The sequence below is a fragment of the Tribolium castaneum genome, chromosome 6 (assembly GCF_031307605.1).
Source record: "Tribolium castaneum strain GA2 chromosome 6, icTriCast1.1, whole genome shotgun sequence".
Lineage (NCBI taxonomy): Eukaryota > Metazoa > Arthropoda > Insecta > Coleoptera > Tenebrionidae > Tribolium > Tribolium castaneum.
The window spans coordinates 915353-934166 of NC_087399.1; the positions used below are offsets into that span (position 1 = coordinate 915353).

Below are 18814 nucleotides of genomic sequence, written 5' to 3' on the forward strand. Positions count from 1 at the left end.
AGCCAAACTCAATCGATAGTAATATATTGGGTAATGGTAATAGAAATGCAACAAAAAATTATGTAAAGTCGGTAAAATCCTCCACGATGTCCTTTTCCTCGCTGAAGCCTTTCTGCGCCTCTTTCCTCTTATTGTTCTCTTGTACGACCTTCTCTCTCAAATTTTTCAATTTCCTCAGTCTTTCCAGCCAATTAGAGGCGTACGGATCAGTCGCGTGACTCCGTAGCGAATTGAGAACAGTCGCTGCCAACTGTTAAAAATTAACCAAAACCAAAAACACGCAAAAACTTACATCGGCATGTATGGCAAGTTGCCTCACTAAAATTGACACACTTTGGTCCGAAACAACTATAACCTCGTTTGATCCAATGATTTTCAACAAGTCTGACTTGACCTTGACCTCGACTTTATTGCACTGATAATCGAGTGGCTCCACGATGATGTACGCCAAAGTCACCTGACTCTGTAACCATGGCAATGTCAATTTCAGGCCACGCCTACGGCCCCACCTACCCTAAACGTACTAATGTCAAACTCTTGCCCACTGTTGTTGTACACAATGACAACGTTATCGTTGCCAACGTGCGCCTTTTTGTAATTTCCATTCGGGTCGCTATCTTTATTCGGCATCAAAGTCGCCACATGAAACGCCAACATAACCAAATCGTCCTGATGCGTGTACATGTACTTGCCGTCGGCCCCGCCCTGGTCCACGCCCCCTAGATAAATATCACGTGGGTTAACGTCGGCCAATCGAATCAAAGTGCCCAAGTTCTGCAAGAACTCCATATAGCGGACACACCCACACGTATTGCGCAAAATTTCGGCCTCCTTTTCGACTTGGCCTGGAATTACGTCACAATAAACATAATCCTAGTCATTTCCAAGTGTTACCAACCTTCATTAATGTACAAGACCCCGATTTTGTGCACTTCGTACGGATACATCCGATCTAAAATACCGATCGCTCGGTCGATAACAGTACACGAGGGTACGTAAAGTGGCACTTCGGAAGTGCTACCAAAGCACGCAGTGTGGTACAATTGGAGGAAAACAAAACTAGGGTTTAAACCACTTTTGAGTATTTCCTTAGGGATTTTTTTCGGTGGTGTTGGTTTTCGGGTCGATGTGCTCATGACCGAGATCGTGTGCAACCGATCGCGCTTTTCGGCCAAACTCGGGTCCGGCGCTTTCGCACGATTTTTCTCGATCTTGGACGAAGACGAGCTCTTCTGAATCGAGGTTCCTAACATGGGAAAATATACAGTGAGGCCCAACTCACTTTCCATCTTCAGTTTCTCAGTTATTAAAAAATACACTCTGTATAATCCAAAATACTTTTCTTAAAACCGTCCTAGAGTATAAATAACGTCTACAAAATATCAAAACTCCAAATTTAATAATAACTGAGCTACAGAAGAAGGATGCTAGGCTGGAACACCCTGTATGCAAACGCGTGACATCACAAAATGCCCCTCTTTCAATTAAATTTCTGATCTGAATAAACATACTAAACGTCAAACAATGACGTTTAAATATGAAAGTCAATGTGTCAAAGTCAAAGGCTACTTTTCTAATCAGGAATTTAATTGACTGACGCCCGGTTGCTAGATTTTTCCAAAATAAAAAATGCCACCCGACCCAAAAATTGAAATAAAAATAGATTCTCCCCAAATTACCGTCTTTTTCTTTGTCGGCGTGCCGCTGCAGTCGGGGCGAGGTCTGAGTGGGGCTCTGGGGCGGTTTGGTGGTCAAGGGGGCTAGATTAGTCAAGTTGGGTAAATTATTAGGTCGGTCAAGGACGTTCGTTTCTTGTACAAAAGTCGGCTGTGACTGGGAATTGATTTGATTGGGGGACGCCGGGACCGTTTTGTAGGGTTTAGGGGCTATGCCACTTTCACCAGGGGGCGAAGACCCCGGATAACTGTAACACGTGAGAAGTGAGGGGTGTTCCTGTTTCGGGGGCTCTCCAGTCGGCGGACTTGTCCCTACAAGTGTGCACGTCAACACGAGTCACACTCGCTATTTTTCCTACAACCCACCTAAACCGGAAATCTCCTCCGGAATCGCCTCACAGCTCACTCTGACGTCCTTCTTGTCGGGATTCCCCGAGTCGTTTTCGATTTTTTGATGCACGAAGGGATTTTTCCAGTTTGCCATTTCGGGACTAGAATTCGAACGACGGACGGGATTTCGTGATTTTGTTCCGTCGTCGTACACGAATTCTAGTTCGTCGTCGGCGCTATCGCGCGAACTTTGCCTAGATAGAGACTGTTTGGTGGGTGAGCCTTGAATTCGAGTTAGAAAAATCAATTTCGATTCGAGCAAAAAGCCAAGTTAAAATAAATAAAATATATTCTTGTAATTAAAGACAGGCAAGCATGCAAAACAAATGATTCAAACCTGGTACGCTGACCGGACGACTGCTTGATGAAGCTACAGCTTCTTCAAATTCTTCCGTTTCTTCCTGTTCTTCGATCGAGATGGCTGAGCTTGGCTCGAAGAACAGGTCGGGCATGTAGAGAGTGGACATTTCGTTGAGGGGGAATTCGAAAATGTGCTGCTTGAACGAGACCTGGTTCTGGACCTTCATCACCCAGGACACGTTGCCTAAATTATTTATGGACAAGCAAATGAAAACGAACTTTATTCACGTAAAATAGTTTTGACGCACTCGGCTTCGTCTCGTGCGATAAATTATTTATCGTTCAAAACGTTAAAAAAAATTGGAAGCATGTTTTCGAGACGTGAACAAGGACATTAAAAATGCACCACTCTGTATACTTTAGATACCCCGAAAAATGTTAAGTAATTGCGTAATCAGTGAATCAGACAATCCTTTGTTCGTACGTTTGCAAGGAATTAATTACCTCAACTGATTATAATTTTTTGTTAATGACGATTTATCGATATTTTGTTACACAATTGTAAATGTGCCGTTTAATTCTAATCAGTTTGTGTCTCGCTGTGGTCGCGAACGGACGCTTCAGAAATTTATTAAAGAAATAAAAATTTGTTTGAGTGCGTCTAGTGAATTCTCGAGTGACAAACAATTAGTGCGCGATTTAATTTCAAGTGCTTATGTTTATGGAGGAAACAATCCGGATTAAAGGGTTAGTCTGGAATTTATTTTACTTATTCTTCGACACTGTCAAAATTTAAGTTTTGACAATTTTCAATACGAAATGTTAGATTATTTTAAACAGTTTTAAGCCTTGCTTAAACAAATATTGTATTCAACCCGTTTTCGTGTAAATCGGTCCATTTATTTCAACTAGACAAAGATAAAGCACTCGTTACCACTCGTAGATTAAATCCACTCGTGAAATAAAGCGTTAGATTAACACTCAAACTTGTTAAATAAATAAATAACAATTATTTATTGTTAAAATTACATTGACTTTGCAATGTTATCAACTGGTTTAATTACAAATTATACGGATTTTGTTCTTTTTTTAACAGTAAGTCCGTATACGAAGATGAGGCCATGCTACAAAGGGCAGTAGAAGACGTAATAAGGTAGGTGCATAAAATTAAGTGCGCAATTTCGTCGTGTTCTAAATAAACCCTAACTGATAATTATTATTTTATTTAACTTACTTAACTGACGTTAGTGTAATAGTTTAATCATTAATTGTGCCTTAATATTTTAAATGAGCATACTGGATGATATTGGTACGATCTTGAAGAGTTACAAAAATCTAAATTAAAAAGTAATAGTTACCCGTGGGCCTCCTGATCAACACTTCGGCCCACCCCTGACACCAGCACGCGCACACTAGCGCCTCCCTCCTGTCATCTCCGCCAATCAGCTTCGGTAGATTGGCCGAATCGTACCTTTTCCCCTCCTCACTCGAACCTTGTCGCGTCAGAAACGACTCTTTCTCCTCATTCCCACTATTGCTCCTTGCATATCTCGCAATTTTGCTATTATTATGCGAACTGCACAACGACCAACACTTATCACAAACGCCGTGTTTTAACACACGTTCGGTGCAACCACTCGTCGTAATCGTAATCAATTTATTGCCCAACATCCACGACTTGGAAATGCCCCCATTTAGCAAAAACTCAGCGGTGGGGAGTCGCGAGGGCAGAGCACTACACGGGGAATATGTGTACCGGGCCATTAAATCAATACAAGTCTCGTTCAATTCCTCGTAGAACGTTAAAACAGTCTTGTCTCTCGGGGTTGTTTTCTGGATAAAGGGGCTCTTTTTGACAGGGTCGGGCTTAACGCGGCGTCTGGAGCCCTGTTCGGTGAGACTCGAGCTGCGCTTCCGGTCAGAGCTGTCCTGATTCATGCTACTTAAGCTCAACTTAAATTGACTTAATTCTTGAAACGGAACCATGACGTTTGTTTGCAGACCCTGTCAAACAACTGTCAAAAAATTTTGTTTCACAAGTTTTTCCGACTTACGCTCACTATAAACTTGACAAAATCGCGCCGAAACGGCAGACGACACTTTAGGAACCAAACCGAAATCACGTGATAGGCTAATGAGACGATATAATTGTCATATTTGAACGGGTTAGTGTACGGGAGCGCAATAGCAAAGACGGCCATGTATTGGTCGCCGACAAAATTCGCGTAAACGTTAGGTAACTGCGATAGAGCTGAAACAACCAATCGGAACGTCCGGTGTGACAGTTGGGACTGGCTTACTTGATAGAAATTCCAACACCGGCATTGCGATGTATTTAGTTGCGGATATTTTTGATAGACGTAGGAGAACGTCAGGTAGTAGTTTCATCATTGTTTCACGCATGTCGACCATACAAATTGTTAGGGAATTTATCGACTGGCGGGAACAACGTGGGTCGGTGCCGGTGCTTCGAGTTAGGGTATTTATCAGCAACTGTTGGTGGTACTGGTCGAGACTGTTTCCATAGGACGACAGTGCCACCATGACTGACACCACGGCGGTTTGAAACTCCAAACGAGTCACTTTGACTTCGCTTAAGTTCAGCGAACGGTTTTGTAACTGCCAAGCGTTTAAAATTAGACAACTAGGGGTTACTATAGACTAGGATGCAAAACGACATACAAAAAAAGTCGCCGAGTTTAAAATTTAAGTAAGCATTAATGTACAATGTACAATAATTGAAGAACAAAAATATACTTTTTTTGGGTACAATTTTGCACCTCGCTCGCCTCCTAACCCATAGTTCTCCCTAGTCCTTACCATGGTACACAAAACATCGACAAGGTTGTTCAGGTCCGGATTACCACTTTTTGTCAAAACGATCGCTTTATTGCCCAACATTTTCGGCAATTTTTCCATAACAAGCTTCAAAATTTCCCAATCTGTTGAAATTTATTGTTAAACGAACGCAACACAAAACCCTAGCCCACCTTTCTCATTTTCCAAATAATTCAACAACAATTTAAAGGCACTCTCGATTGCGAGAAACGTCACTTTACAAACTGGCGTTTGACTGGGCGACGTAGTCGGCGGTGACGTAACAATCGGTTCGTTCGGCTTGTAACTCACGCACAAATACGGACTGTACTTCATTTGTTTCGTATCGGGATCAGGTAGCCCGAGGCGACAGTAACTATCAGCCCGCATATTTAACAAACAATCGAAAATCTGCCAAAACAAATGATCAAATCGGTGCCAATAAACAAACTCACTTACCATGAGCCGACTTTGATTAAATTCCTTAAACGGCGGTTTGAGTAAATTGCGTTCGAGGAAGTTGACGAAAATTTTGTAAATCAAGACGGCGTGGCTTGACGGTAATTTGTGGATTTTGCGCGCGAAGACTTGGACCAATCCCGGGACGAGGACTCCAACGTCCAGGAAATCCGATTCGTTGTTTGCGTTCGGTGGGCGTTGGAGTAGCTAGGGTGGGTGTTTAGTCTGCGGTCCGTCCGTAACTAGAACCTACCTTTTCGAGGATTTCGAGCAGTTCGGTGCAAATGTTACTGTTGTAGTTTTTGCACAAATCAACCAAAAGCTTCGCTACTTCAGATCGGACCACGACATTGTCGTCTTGGGCGATATTTTGCATGTGTGGGATGACAATGTGGTTGATTAGCTCGTCCTCGTAGAGACTATACATAGTTTAGACAACTTTCAGTGTGACAATTTTCCCACTTACCCGTAAAGTCGTATCGTGTCCTCAAGCACGTTCAGGACTTTCAAGCGTATGTTAGTGCGAACTTCGGGCTTGAAATAATTGCTAAGTAAATTGAATAGGTTCTGTAACCAGGCACTTTCAGTCGGTCTGATATTTTTCGACTGGTATTTGATTAGTTTTAAGACGCTTGTTTCGGGTCGATCACGTGAACATTCATGAATGACTGCAAAAAACTGGTTCATTGAACCCTTGTAATTGCCAACTTCGATTAGATTCTCGATTGTGTTCAAAATTTCGTGCAATGTCAGTGCTGTTGAGCTGTTAGGAACTTCATTTGGGGCCAATTCGACTTGTTTGACTATGTGTAGGATTATTTCAAGGATTATGTCCCACGTGGGCTCCAATAAATCCAATCCTTGTTTATTTATCAATTTTTGGATCCCTAAAATCACTTCGTACGCCACTGATGGGTGGTTACACCGAACCGCCTATCAAAAAAATAATACGATTAAACCAAAATTAATTTTTCCCTTTCATTACTTGTAAAACTGAGGGTAGGACAGAGCTAGGGGGGCAACAAAGATTTTGCATCGAATTAATGTCCCACAGTGCCATATGTATGTAAAAAACGCAGCCTCTCATAAGCCCAGCATCGTGTTTTAAGTTCGGTTCTTGCAAAAAACGGCACATTGTGAATAGGGTCGAATGACCCAAATGGGTCCCAAGCAAGTTTTTCATGGTCTAGAATTTTTTGTATTTTTTTAATTAGTGATTTTGTTTTTTTTTTACCTTCCAACTCGCGGGACAGTAACATTTGATGTTTACAGTGCGACATAAAGTACCCACAAATTGTGATAATGACTCTGGAGGTAAAATACTGTAAGCCACAACGGTGCCCAAAATTTGTAAGCACAGAATAACGATCGGGAATTGATTGGTGTTGCAGCACAAGACGCAAATGTGTCTAAAAATGCGAGATTTGCAAGAAATTGTGTTTATCTAGAGATCCCAGTCTTTTTTTTTGTCAAAAACAAAAATTTAAGTTAAAAAAAAAAGAGAAAAAGCATCATTTTCTTGGCTATTTTAGTAGTTTTTCGGTTTATTTTTGAGTAGATTTGGCCTAAAAAAGTGCCAAAAATGCTCGGATAAGGCACAAGTAACACAAATTTTTAATTATTCTGTAGATTTTTAACAAAATTTCGTCTGAAAACATTTATTAAAAAAATAAAATAAAAAAATACAGTCTTGTAAAAAACACAATTTAGAAAAATGCCAGAAAAAGCCTAAAATAAAGTCCTTTTTGATCTAATTTTATGAATATTTAGGCGTGTTTTAGCAAAATCTTACCTAAAATTTACTTTGCAGCTCAAAAACCTACAAAACTCTTGAGAAAGACAAAAAAAACTACAAACTTCGACCTAGTTATATACCCCAAAAACAGCAAAAATAAAGAAATTTTTGACTTAATATGTATTTTTAGCCGTGTCTTTTTTTTTAAATAACCTTGTAAGTCCGCTTAAACACTTGAAAAAAGCAAAATTTTTGTAATTTTTAAGCAAATTAAGTGATTTTCGGCTTGTTTTTAGTAACATTTCGTGCAAGAATTGAGTTTTTGAATTAAAAAATATGGTAAAACTGTTAAAAACTGCAAAAATAATAATGCTTTTGAGTTAAATGTGTGATTTTTCTGCCTTTTTTTTAGTCAAATTTTGACTACCTGAATTTATAAATAAAAATCTTCTCAAAAATTCACTAAAACGCTTAAAAAACATAAAATATTCGCTGTCTTATAACAGATTTAACCATTTTTCGCTTATTATTCCCAAAATTTTGAAAAATTATTGCAATTTTAGCCCAAAATTTTGTTAAAATCCCACAGAAAAAACAAAAATTTCGTAATTTTTAACCAAAGTAAGTGAGGCCTGTTTTAAATATCATTGAGTTTTTGGCTTAAAGATATGATAAAACCTTTGAAAATGAAAAAAACAAACCATTTAACTAACTAATTGTGATTTTTGAGCCATGTTTTAGTGAAATTACGACAAAACCTAAAATTACAGCTTAAAATCGTGCTTTGAAAAAGCGAAAACACCATATTTTCGGTTTGTTTTCAGTACAATTTGATAAAATAATTGTATTGGTAACTTGAAAACAGTATTATTTTGACTCGATTTAGTGTTTTTCGAAATTATTTAAACAGTACCTAGCAAAAAAACAAGTTTACAAATCAAAAATCCGCTTATATGATAAAAATTTTGCAATTTCCAACCAAATTCCGTGACTTTTTGGCTTACTACCGACTTTTCTCATTTTTCTTTTAAAATGTAATGATTTCTCGGCCAATTTCTGCCACATTAAATAAATAAAAATAAATAAAACACTAAAAATGAAATGTTCAAACTTAAAAAAAAGACCTGGATCCCCTTTTTTCCATACTCACTTGACGTAGCCGGTCATTGTGTACTCGTCCAAATGCGGCGAATTAAACTTGATCACATTATCCAAAATTTTCAAAAATTCGTGCAACTTCCCCACCCGACTCACATCCGTGATCCAATTGAGCAGAAACGGCCCAATTTCCTCCTCAAAGTGCTCCACTTCCTTCCCGTCATTGGTCAAAGCGGCCAAAAGATCCACCCTATGAGCCACATCCTGGGGGTTATCATGGTGCTTAATAAAGCGAAAAAACTGCGCCCTCATCACATCAATCCTCTCAAACTGGCTCCGAATCACGCTCTGGAGAAACCCAAAGGTGGCATGCCGCACATCGTTGGGGTACTCCCGCAGGAACATGTCCTGAATGCAACTCCACAACTTCTCCACCCCGTTCTGAAACCCCAAGTTAGTTTTTTGCAATTTTTTTGGACAAGTACCGGCTCGAGCTTGGCCAAATGCGGGGCCAGCTCCTTCATGGCTTTGACGCGCGTGTGGGTGGGGGCGTCCTTCCCCAGGTCGCGCAGCAGCTCATCGGTTAGGATAAACTCGCGGTTTGGGGGCACATTGACTAAAAAAAAATTTCGGAACAAATTTTGAAAAACTATCGTACCTAAATCTGGCTTCTTCTTGAAGATGTTCTTCAGGCGCTCTTGAAACGTCTTGTCTTTGCTCATTTTGTCGCGAACTTGTTACATTTTCGTCGGTTTGAAAATTTCCGATATAACCTAGTTTTTGTAACAAGTGAGAGGCGCATGCGCGTGGCTGGAGCGCGCCGGATTTGAATAACTTTCACGTTAAAATTCACAATTTTATTAGGGACAAATAATAACTTATAAAAGCAATACATTTGATTAAATCTAATCCAACGACATGATCCTTACAGTACTTGACACTAACCGTGTATTTCAAAAATATGTTTTTATACACTACACCACACACACATATTGCCAAAATAGCTACTTTATTTCAGAAAATCCATCCGTATTTTGTACTCATTAGAAAAATATGGTTCTATACAGATCTTTAAACACATTTTCGCGAAAGACTTCGTTGTGACAGCAAACATAACCGTGCCCGTTTAAAAATCCGGTCTAGAACCAAATACAATAATCATTTAGAAACATTCTAAACGCGCGCTCCGTAGGAAGATTGTGTTTTATTCAATAGTTTGTACTGGTTGCGTCAACAAATAGAATTTCAATCAACAAAACTTAACATTTCGAAAATAAAATAGAAAAAATAAATTTGAAATTCTAATTTAATATTTTTTAAAAATACACAATCATTACAGTGAATTATAAATGAAATTTAAACAACTAGTAAAAATACAACGAATGCCTAAATTTTACGCCACGGCTTGCTTGATGAATGGGCGGCATTGATCAACAAAGCCGTGCTTTATGCAATGGACAAATAGATATCGTTAAGACAATGTTTTCTCATGTTTTACTCTAACTGGAGAGGTAAGCCAAAAAAACTCGCTTTGGTCGCTTATTGCATACTGAGTCGCTCGATAAAAAATTAGTTCTCTTGTGTGTACAAAATCAGTTTTTTTGGCCTACGAATATCTAACTGCTACGTGTGTAGTTGTAATAACTATAGGCCCACTACTTTGTATTTTATAATTTATTTATTAAAACTACCTACCTAAGTATAAGTATATGTTCTTTTGTAAATAGAATTCCATGACAAACATTTTATGTAAATAAGTCATTAAAGCTGTTTGCAATAATTGCAAAATTTATACAGGTCAGGTTTTAGTGGCACGTACCAACAACACTGGGAAAAATAAAACGTTTCTTATGGTTATTATTACAAACGGCTTTAGTTGCGAAAAATACATTGGTCATACCTGTGAGTTGTAAAGGGGAATCTACGTTACAAATAAATACGATTGCATCAGTCATTTATAAAAAGAAAAATCAAAGAAAGAATTGTTTCGCTGCACGAGCCTATTACAAAGAAACGCATAAATAATCACAATATTTCCGCATATATAAAAATACAATCTTTTCCTTTTAAATAAATAAATCTTGATATGTTCTAAACAGTGCAGCTTTTTAAAAACGTAATAAAATTCAATTTGAAAGTCCTACCTAACTAAAACGTAACAAGAGTCCGTATTGAAACCGTCAAAGAAATCTGAGAGAAATGCAGTGCGCACAGCCCAATTAATAAATGCACGATGAACGAAACCATGCCAAAATTTCAATATGTTACAATTTATTGTTTCCACAGCAGTATTCAGACCAGTTTAAACACGGACAATTCAATTGAATAGTTAGCGATTGTGCAAAATCACGAATCAGATTCGACGATTTTGCAAATTCGCGCCTAATAAAACAAATCATAATCATCTTACATTGGCAAGGCCAACTTACACCAAATGGCGCTGCGCTCCACTAACTGCGGATATCAAAAGGCTAGGATGCGAAACGACGGACAAATAAAACGTCCCCGTCGCCAGAAAGCGCAAAGTAAACAAAAAATACAGACAGATAGAGAATTAAATTCTCATAAACATTTTATCGTAAACTGTATTAAAATTTTTTTACCAATTTGCACTTTGCCCCATATTTTTCAAAACGCAACGAATACGGTTAAAGATACAAGAAAAATGTTGGGAAGAAAGTTGTAGGGAATTAAATTTCCTACAAAAAAGTCCGCTAGACCATACTCCTATCTTAAAGTTAATTTGAAGATAGAAATATGCTCCTTACACTTTTTTTTGTATCTTCAAGCTTACTTAAAAATATAAATAGCCAACATTTTTTTATTGGCTAATTCAATAATTTTTCGGTTTATTTTTGACTAAATTTGACCCTTGTGATTAAAATTTGTGCCAAAAATGCTCGGATAAGGCACAAGTAACGCAATTTTTGATTTTTTTTTTGTTGATTTTTAACAAAATTTCGCCTTTAAACATGCTTTATTTGTTAAAAAAAAATAAAGTAAAAAATTACTTTCAACCTAATTGTATAACAATTCGAAAAACGCTTAAAATAAAGTCGTTTTCCACGTAATTTTATGAATATTTAATTGTGTTTTAAGGAAATCTTGACAAGAACTAACTTTATGACTTCATAAACGCCGGTTTTCGCAAGATTTTGGCAAAGCAAAGCTTTGGTCAAAAATAATTAATTTTGTTTTTTCGGAAGTTTTTTTTTTAATATTCCCATTGACAAATTGATAAAATTTCTGTTGAAAAATTTGTCACAAATGCTGGGATAAGACAAAAATTACTAAAATTTCGAATTTTTCTGTTACTTTTTAGCAAACATTGCTTAAATATATGCTTAATTTGTCTAAACAGTAATAATAATAATTCATTTTTGAGCTAATCGTTTAACGATTTGGCTCTGACTTTACGAAAAAACACATATTGTAGCCCAAAACTTAAAAAATCGTTTAAAAATTATATAAACAAAGTCGTTTATGAGCTAATTTTGAGCCGTGTTTAAGTGAAATCTTAACAAAAACTAACTTTACCGCTTAAAAACTTATTAAAACACTGGAAAAAGACAAAAATCCCAAGATTTTCGACCTAGTTAATGTCATTTTTAGGCCTGCTTTTTATATTTTCCGATAAAACTTCTTACTATTGAATACTTAATGCTTTATCTGTCTGTATTTTTTTCTTTGCTGTGTTAAGCGTTATCCAAACTCACTTAGACGCCCTCTGGCGACAATAACGCAACTAGCTCACTCGGTACCGTTTTATTTCTTCGTCGCTTCGCATCCTAACCTTTCGATCTCCGTAGTTAGCGCCCCGCCATGATGTAAGTTGTCCATGACATTAGAAATTTGTTAAATACCTAATCATCTCTCTTTCACATGTTATTACTCAAATTGAACGGTGTCTGACAGTAGGGACATTCACTCTGCGTTAGGGCACAACTACTACACAGAACGAAATGATTGCAATTTAACGTTACAGTCCGATTGCGCTCCTCACAAACCATACATTTCGAGGCAGTCTCGCGATATAAAACCTTCTCAATCTCCTCCAAGTCTTGTTTCAATTGCGCGTGCAGATTTTTCAACACACTTAACGACAACTTACTCAACTCGGCCACGTTCGTTATGCTTCGGATATGAGGCCCCCCTTGCAATTTCTCAAACTCCTGCTTCAAACTACTCAACTGTGCCACAGTCTCGTTGAGTTGCGTTACAGTTTCGTTCAATTTCGTCTCGGTCAGGTGACTCTTACGATTCGCTTCTTCGGACGCTTGCTTCCACAAATCGCACGCAGTCCGGGCCTGTTGTAGGCGTTCCTCCCAGCTGCTTAGCTGCATTTTAGCCGAATGTAATTCCTCGCGTAACAAAGCCACCTCCATGTTGCTGTTGACACTCGGCGACATACTGAAGTTGTTGTGGTTGCGTGACGTTGGCGAAATACTTTGCGGAAAGTCGAAGAAGTTCTGATAGGAGTTGATTTTTGATGCACTACTACTGAGCTGAATTTGCGAATGATTTAAAAAGTCCATGTCGGATTGGGAGAAACGAGTTGATAAAAAACCACCGTGGATTTGTAAGGGGCTATTGCTGGTTGGGCTGAAGCCGCCCAAGCCGGAACGAGCCGATCCTGGAATGTTTACAGGGGCGGAACTGCCCAAAAGGCCAGACGATGCTAAACCGACCGATATTGAATTTGTGACTGTTGGCGATTCGGATTCTAAATCACGCTCAAGGCCTGATAGATTCAGCGAATCGTCGAGAGTTAGCTCGTCCAATGCGTTACCTTGAATTCGACCAATAGCGTTCGAGGGAATTTTACAGTGTTCTGACTTACCGACTACTGTGTCGTTAGTCGAGCCGAAGAAACCGCCACCGAAGGGAAACCGTAGCGATTGCTTCATTTTTTCACGTTCTAAAACGTCCAAACTTGGATCTTTCTCAATTGCTAGTAATTTGTTGTTTAATTCTACGCCAAGTGGCAGAGACCGGTTAAAAGGTAGCGACTTGTGGGCTAATTGTGAACCGGGAGCTTTACTATGCGAACTATTTGAACCTAATGATGACGTCGATGCTGACTCGCTAACTTCGCTGCTACCATTCTACAAAAACAAATTAGTTTTGCAAAAAATCAAACGAGACGACTTACGGAGCTATCGCTGCTTTTTTCTTTCTTATCTAAACTAGGCGGAAGAGCATTTGATAATATCTCGGCAAAATTTGTACCACTTTCCCCCGTGTCCCTCGAAACCCCCATTTCCTCTACAATGCAACATTACCAAAATTTAAAAAAATAAAATCCCCACTTACGTTCAACGTGAGCAAATGCGCAAAACACCCCCCGTGGGCAATACCCCGACTGTTGTACATCATTACATTTGGTGCTTTTGTAAATTTCTGGATGAAACTGTTGTTCGGTTCGTGTGTGACAGTAGGAACATAAATCGCCAGAGTCACAATTTCCAGGCTCGCCCCATTCCTCTCCATGTTTTACATTAGGGCATGGTGTTGATCTGAGGATGCGTTTAATTTTTTTTTCTTTGGTGAATTGTTTGCCACTTACCGATATTTAAATTTCCGAGGACTTCTTCGCTTGTCTTTGCTATTGTGATATTGGGGACAGGCGTATCCTTGTCTACATAAACGTGGGGGCCTTTTACAAGGTTCCGTTTTGTAATTTGATAGTACGTAATTTGTATCTAGAAGAAAAAAAACCGACTTGTACAAACGATTTTTATTGGAATTGTAGTGTAAGATTAGAGCTCAATTAATTAACGTTAACCTTGACATTGTAACCGCATTCGAAATAATAGTAGATAACATTTTTTCAAACACATAAACACAACAGCGACCACTATTACAACGTTTATTAATAGCAGAGAGGCGATTTTATATTGGATAGGTTTTGGAAACAAACTAAATAAAATCTTTTCACGATTATTGTTAACCATTCCCTTTGTTTTTCTTCTTTATTATCAGTTACACGTTGAGTTTTTGTAAAAATCCATCCGACAAACCGGTAATTAAGACAGGAGATATTTTTTGTTAAAGGCAATTACCTGTTTATTGATATTATTACATAATTATTGAGGTGCGATTTAATTTTCTTGTGCCTTATAACAAGAATTAAATAAAAAAAACCAACACATTATATTGCAGATTAAGAATTCCGAAATATAGGATTCTCTTCAGTGCTGTCAATTTATTTAATTTCAAGGCTTGGAATTCATAGGATTACCTAAATTTTTCTTAAGTTACAGAAAATAATTTGTAATTATTTGAATTAATCCACAAATTATAGGAATTACTTTAATTTCCATAAAAAATTGTGGAATCGAAATTTTAGAAATTCAATCAGAATTATTAAAATAATTGGAATCTATGGAATTACTGCAATCTTTCTGGAATTGCTAGAATTATTTTCGAAATTATCCGAGATTATTTTTGGAAACGACTACCATATTTTGGAATTAAGGAAATTTAACGGGAATTAAGTTGGATTTATTGGAGTTTTGAAAGAATTTTTTTGGAATTGGAATTAGTTGTACACATTTTTAGGAGATAATAATTCTAGCATTTAATGAAAGGTTTCGATAATCTAAATATTAATATCATAAACAATAAATAAAATAAAATACAAAATACCCATGTTATATTTCTCTAAACATGTGATTTTTTTAAGAATATTTCTACAATTCCTTAAAATTAATTAATTAATAAAGTCACTACCGAATCTTAATATTTCTTATGTCATTTTTAGAACATTCTATGCTTAATTGTAGTTTTGTGCAAAAAATCTGCAAACAAAGGTCACTTTTTTCAATATTTTTTATGTTATTTTTTTAATTAATATTTATTTGTTATTAGGAATTGTAGAAAAATTCTGAAAAAAATCACCCGTATTGAGAAAAATATAAAGTATCTGAAGCCAAACGTTGTTTTTAATGTGATTATTCGTTTTATTATAATGTCTATTTCAAAACAATAGAAACATCTGTCACTTTTCACAATTGGTTTTGGCACTAAATTTGTTACTAGAATTCAATTTAACACAAAAGATGTTAATCTGCGACCTATTTGACCCCAAACAATGAAAATGCGCTTGCTAGGGCTATTTTTTCTAGTTTTGAAACAAAGTCGTAAAAAACATACCTTTCAGCAGACTCACCCTGTATAATGAAATAAAAAATATTTTTTTCTCCCAAAATTAGTTACTCAAGCACTACTTTCTGTTCATAAATAAAAAAAATGCATTTTTATCGGCAAAAAAATCGTTTGAATTTTTTTAAATGTCTGGAACTAGTTTGAATTTTTTTAAATTTAAATATTCGAAAAACCAATAAACTTTTATTTTATTTACAAGTCAAAAAATATTAGAATTCTTAAATTAATTTAGTTAAAAAAAAGCAATAAACTATGGAAACGGAATAAATAATTCATCGTTTGGCGCCAAAATGAGTCACGCAACTTTCTGTGCATAATAACAATAAAAAATGCATTTTTAATCCACAATCTCGCACCGCTTTGAATACAATTGAAAGCAATCTGACCTTTCAATCGGCAAACAACATAATAAAGTTCACGTATAAATATCTCTCGAGATAATTTTTATCTCTAGTTATTACCTTCACTAAATTGCCCCAATTCCCGTAAACACAATTCCTTGCGCCAACACAACAAAATGATGCAATCGCACATTTGGCAACCGCTCTCGCCATAATCCCGAACCCCACAAACAAACTTGTTGTCCTAGTCAATTACCTTGCCACTTGGGATCCTCATTCATCAAGTTCCGCTCCTTGTCCAGCGCATTGGGGCCATTGGCCGAGCCGCTGCCCTCGGCCTCGGCCGCCTCCAGCGCCTGGATCTCCTTAATATCGTAAACTGGGGGCCTGTGGTCGTGGCTCCCGTGCGCGAACGCGCAATGCAGCCCATTTTTTACGCAATAGCCCCGGGAGTCGGTGTCGTGCACGCACATGCACGTCTTGTAGTAGCGCAAATGGTAGCGGCGTTCGGTGTCCCCGGCCGTCCGGTGCAGAAAGGGGCACCTGGAACGTTTGTTGTTGTTTTGATCAAGCGCGCTCCTGTCACACCCACAACGTGTGACAGCTAACCAAAAAAGGTGTACTCACTCGTCGCCATCGGGGCAAATGCCCGTTGTTTCGTCGTATTTAGTGCAGTAGTTGTCAGCGGAGTAGTTGAAGGTGCCGTCCCGGCGCCGCACGGGCCGTCTACGCCGCTGGTTCATGAAATGCCAGTGAAAACAGGTGAATGGACGATGCTGCGTGCATTTGTGTTGCAAGAAGAGCGGGCATTGCTCGACTCGGAACTCCTTCAAATACCTGGAAAAAGGCGGCGGTTGGGCGGCGGAAATGCGGGAAAAGGGGGCGTGGGGCGTCGGCGGAGGCGTCGCGACGGCACACACGCCACTATAAATACACTTACGAGTAATGATTTGGCTTTTCCGTCTGAGCTGTCAACAAAGGTTTAGACTCTGACGGCATTTTGTAATCACTAAGATGCGCGGTGGTTTCGCGCAGGGCACGCTCATAACGGGCCAATGGCGGCGCCCGCTTGCGGTCACGTGCCCACCAATTTTACCATCTTCAAGGACATTTGTGTTTTGGTCAATTTGGAAAGCACCTGATTTTGGGAGGAACCATGCCTGTTGGGTGCTTTATGGGGGTTTGATGGGTTTCTTTGGGGTGAGGTGCATGTGGCAGGTGGGAGGGGCACGCCCCCGCGAAACTGGGACAAGACGTGCTTTTGGTGCGTAATTGACGAATTTTATTTATTGCTTCACTATTGCCGGTCACGGTTGAGTTGTGAAGGTTAATAACTGGGGATAAAGGCCTATCTCAACAAGCATTGAGTTTATTTTTGGTCATTAAATTGTGCATTTAATTAATTAATTTCCTCTACTCTTAATTGTGGCTTAAACTGTGTCAATACTCTAATCTGTACCTTTGCCGTGCTTTTTTCATTAAAACTTGCAATTATAAGCAATTATTTATTTGTTTAAATGCCCCAAAAACATTAAAATTTGGGGATGTTTGTTGCGTGTTTTTTACGTTGGTAGTTTTGGCACCTTCGTTGGCGTCATGCGCGTCCTAATTTTTCGTGGTTGTGTTCAAATTCGAATTATTTTGCTTTAATGCCGTTATCGCAGTGTTGTTAATCGTTTTGTGAATGATTTTCCGGTGAGTGTTAGTTTTATGGTCGTTTGAACTGGCGACAATCACACTTAACCTTAGGTAATTGCACAGCATAATTTCTTTTTCTTAGAAAAGATTAAACACTTGAACAGTTTTTGTAAAGGAAAGTTGACAGTTATGTGGTATTACTTGTAAGTGCGTACCATTAATTTACTCGTAAAGACTTTTATTAAAAAAAATGCATGTCAAGGGTGCACTGAAATTTAGGCATGTTGCGTGGTTTTTTACGTTGGTAGTTCTGGCACGTTTGGCGCCGTCGTGCGCGTCCTAATTTTTCGTGGTTGTGTTCGAATTCGAACTATTTTGCTTTAATGCCGTTTTCGAAGTGTTGTTAATCGTTTTGTGAATGATTTTCGGTTAGTGTTAGTTTTATGGTCGTTTGAAGTGGTGACAATCACACTTAACCTCAGGTAATTGCACATGATAATTTCTTTTTCTTTGGAAAGTGTAAACAGTTAAACAGTTTTTGTAAAGGAAAATTGATAGTTATGTGGTATTTCTTTTAAGTGCGTACCATTCATTTACTCGTAAAAACTTTTATTAAAAAAAAATGCATGGTCAAGGGTGCCCTGAAATGTAGGGATGTTGCGTGGTTTTTACGTTGGTAGTTCTGGCACGTTTGGCGGGGTCGTGCGCGTCCTAATTTTTCGTGGTTGTCTTCGAATTCGAACTATTTTGCTTTAATGCTGAAGTGTTGTTAATCGTTTTGTGAATGATTTTCGGTTAGTGTTAGTTTTTTTGGTCGTTTAAAGTGGCGAACTTTTGAAGCGGCAATCACACTTAACCTCAGGTAATTGCACATCATAACTTCTTTTTCTTTGGAAATTCTAAACATTTGAACAGTTTTTGTAAAGAAACATTAATTTATTTCTAAAGACTTTTATGTAAAAAAATGCATGGTCAAGTGTGCTTTCAAAAAAAATCATTTTTTTTTGCAAACTGACTGTAGGGAGGTTTTATGGACTTTTCTCTCTTTAGAACTCTCTCGAGTTGTTAAAAGTGCAAAAAAACATCAGATTTTTCCGATTTTTGCCGAAATTTTGGCCGATTTCCTGAACATTTATCGTACAATAACTCTGGAACGGTTTGAGAAGCTTATCGTTGGAAACCTCTTTTTATTT

General features: G+C 38.0%; 2 protein-coding genes across 3 annotated transcripts; both read right to left on the reverse strand.

The window, feature by feature from the left end:
• Nucleotides 1–8: 8 nt before the first annotated feature.
• gig (gigas) lies at nucleotides 9–9294 on the reverse strand. 2 transcript variants are annotated; one of them, XM_008199167.3, is made up of 20 exons: nucleotides 9134–9294; nucleotides 8961–9091; nucleotides 8528–8916; nucleotides 6877–7051; nucleotides 6628–6828; nucleotides 6109–6575; nucleotides 5896–6061; nucleotides 5643–5849; nucleotides 5357–5594; nucleotides 5187–5308; nucleotides 4667–4985; nucleotides 4421–4617; nucleotides 3725–4370; nucleotides 2404–2610; nucleotides 2043–2288; nucleotides 1680–1988; nucleotides 899–1246; nucleotides 514–845; nucleotides 293–463; nucleotides 9–250 (listed from the first exon to the last, which is right to left on the reverse strand). In XM_008199167.3, exons 1-20 carry the CDS (start codon nucleotides 9195–9197, stop codon nucleotides 59–61), a joined length of 5127 nt encoding a protein of 1708 aa, XP_008197389.1. In that variant the 5' UTR covers nucleotides 9198–9294; the 3' UTR covers nucleotides 9–58. The 2 variants fall into 2 exon arrangements, with proteins under 2 accessions (XP_008197389.1, XP_008197390.1); XM_008199168.3 differs by lacking the exons at nucleotides 1680–1988; nucleotides 2043–2288.
• Nucleotides 9295–9763: 469 nt separating this feature from the next.
• Nucleotides 9764–17330, reverse strand: unk (unkempt). The gene is made up of 8 exons (XM_966205.5): nucleotides 16924–17330; nucleotides 16611–16820; nucleotides 16240–16526; nucleotides 14042–14177; nucleotides 13789–13991; nucleotides 13628–13740; nucleotides 13316–13580; nucleotides 9764–13264 (listed from the first exon to the last, which is right to left on the reverse strand). Exons 1-8 carry the CDS (start codon nucleotides 16980–16982, stop codon nucleotides 12354–12356), a joined length of 2184 nt encoding a protein of 727 aa, XP_971298.2. The 5' UTR covers nucleotides 16983–17330; the 3' UTR covers nucleotides 9764–12353.
• Nucleotides 17331–18814: the final 1484 nt, after the last annotated feature.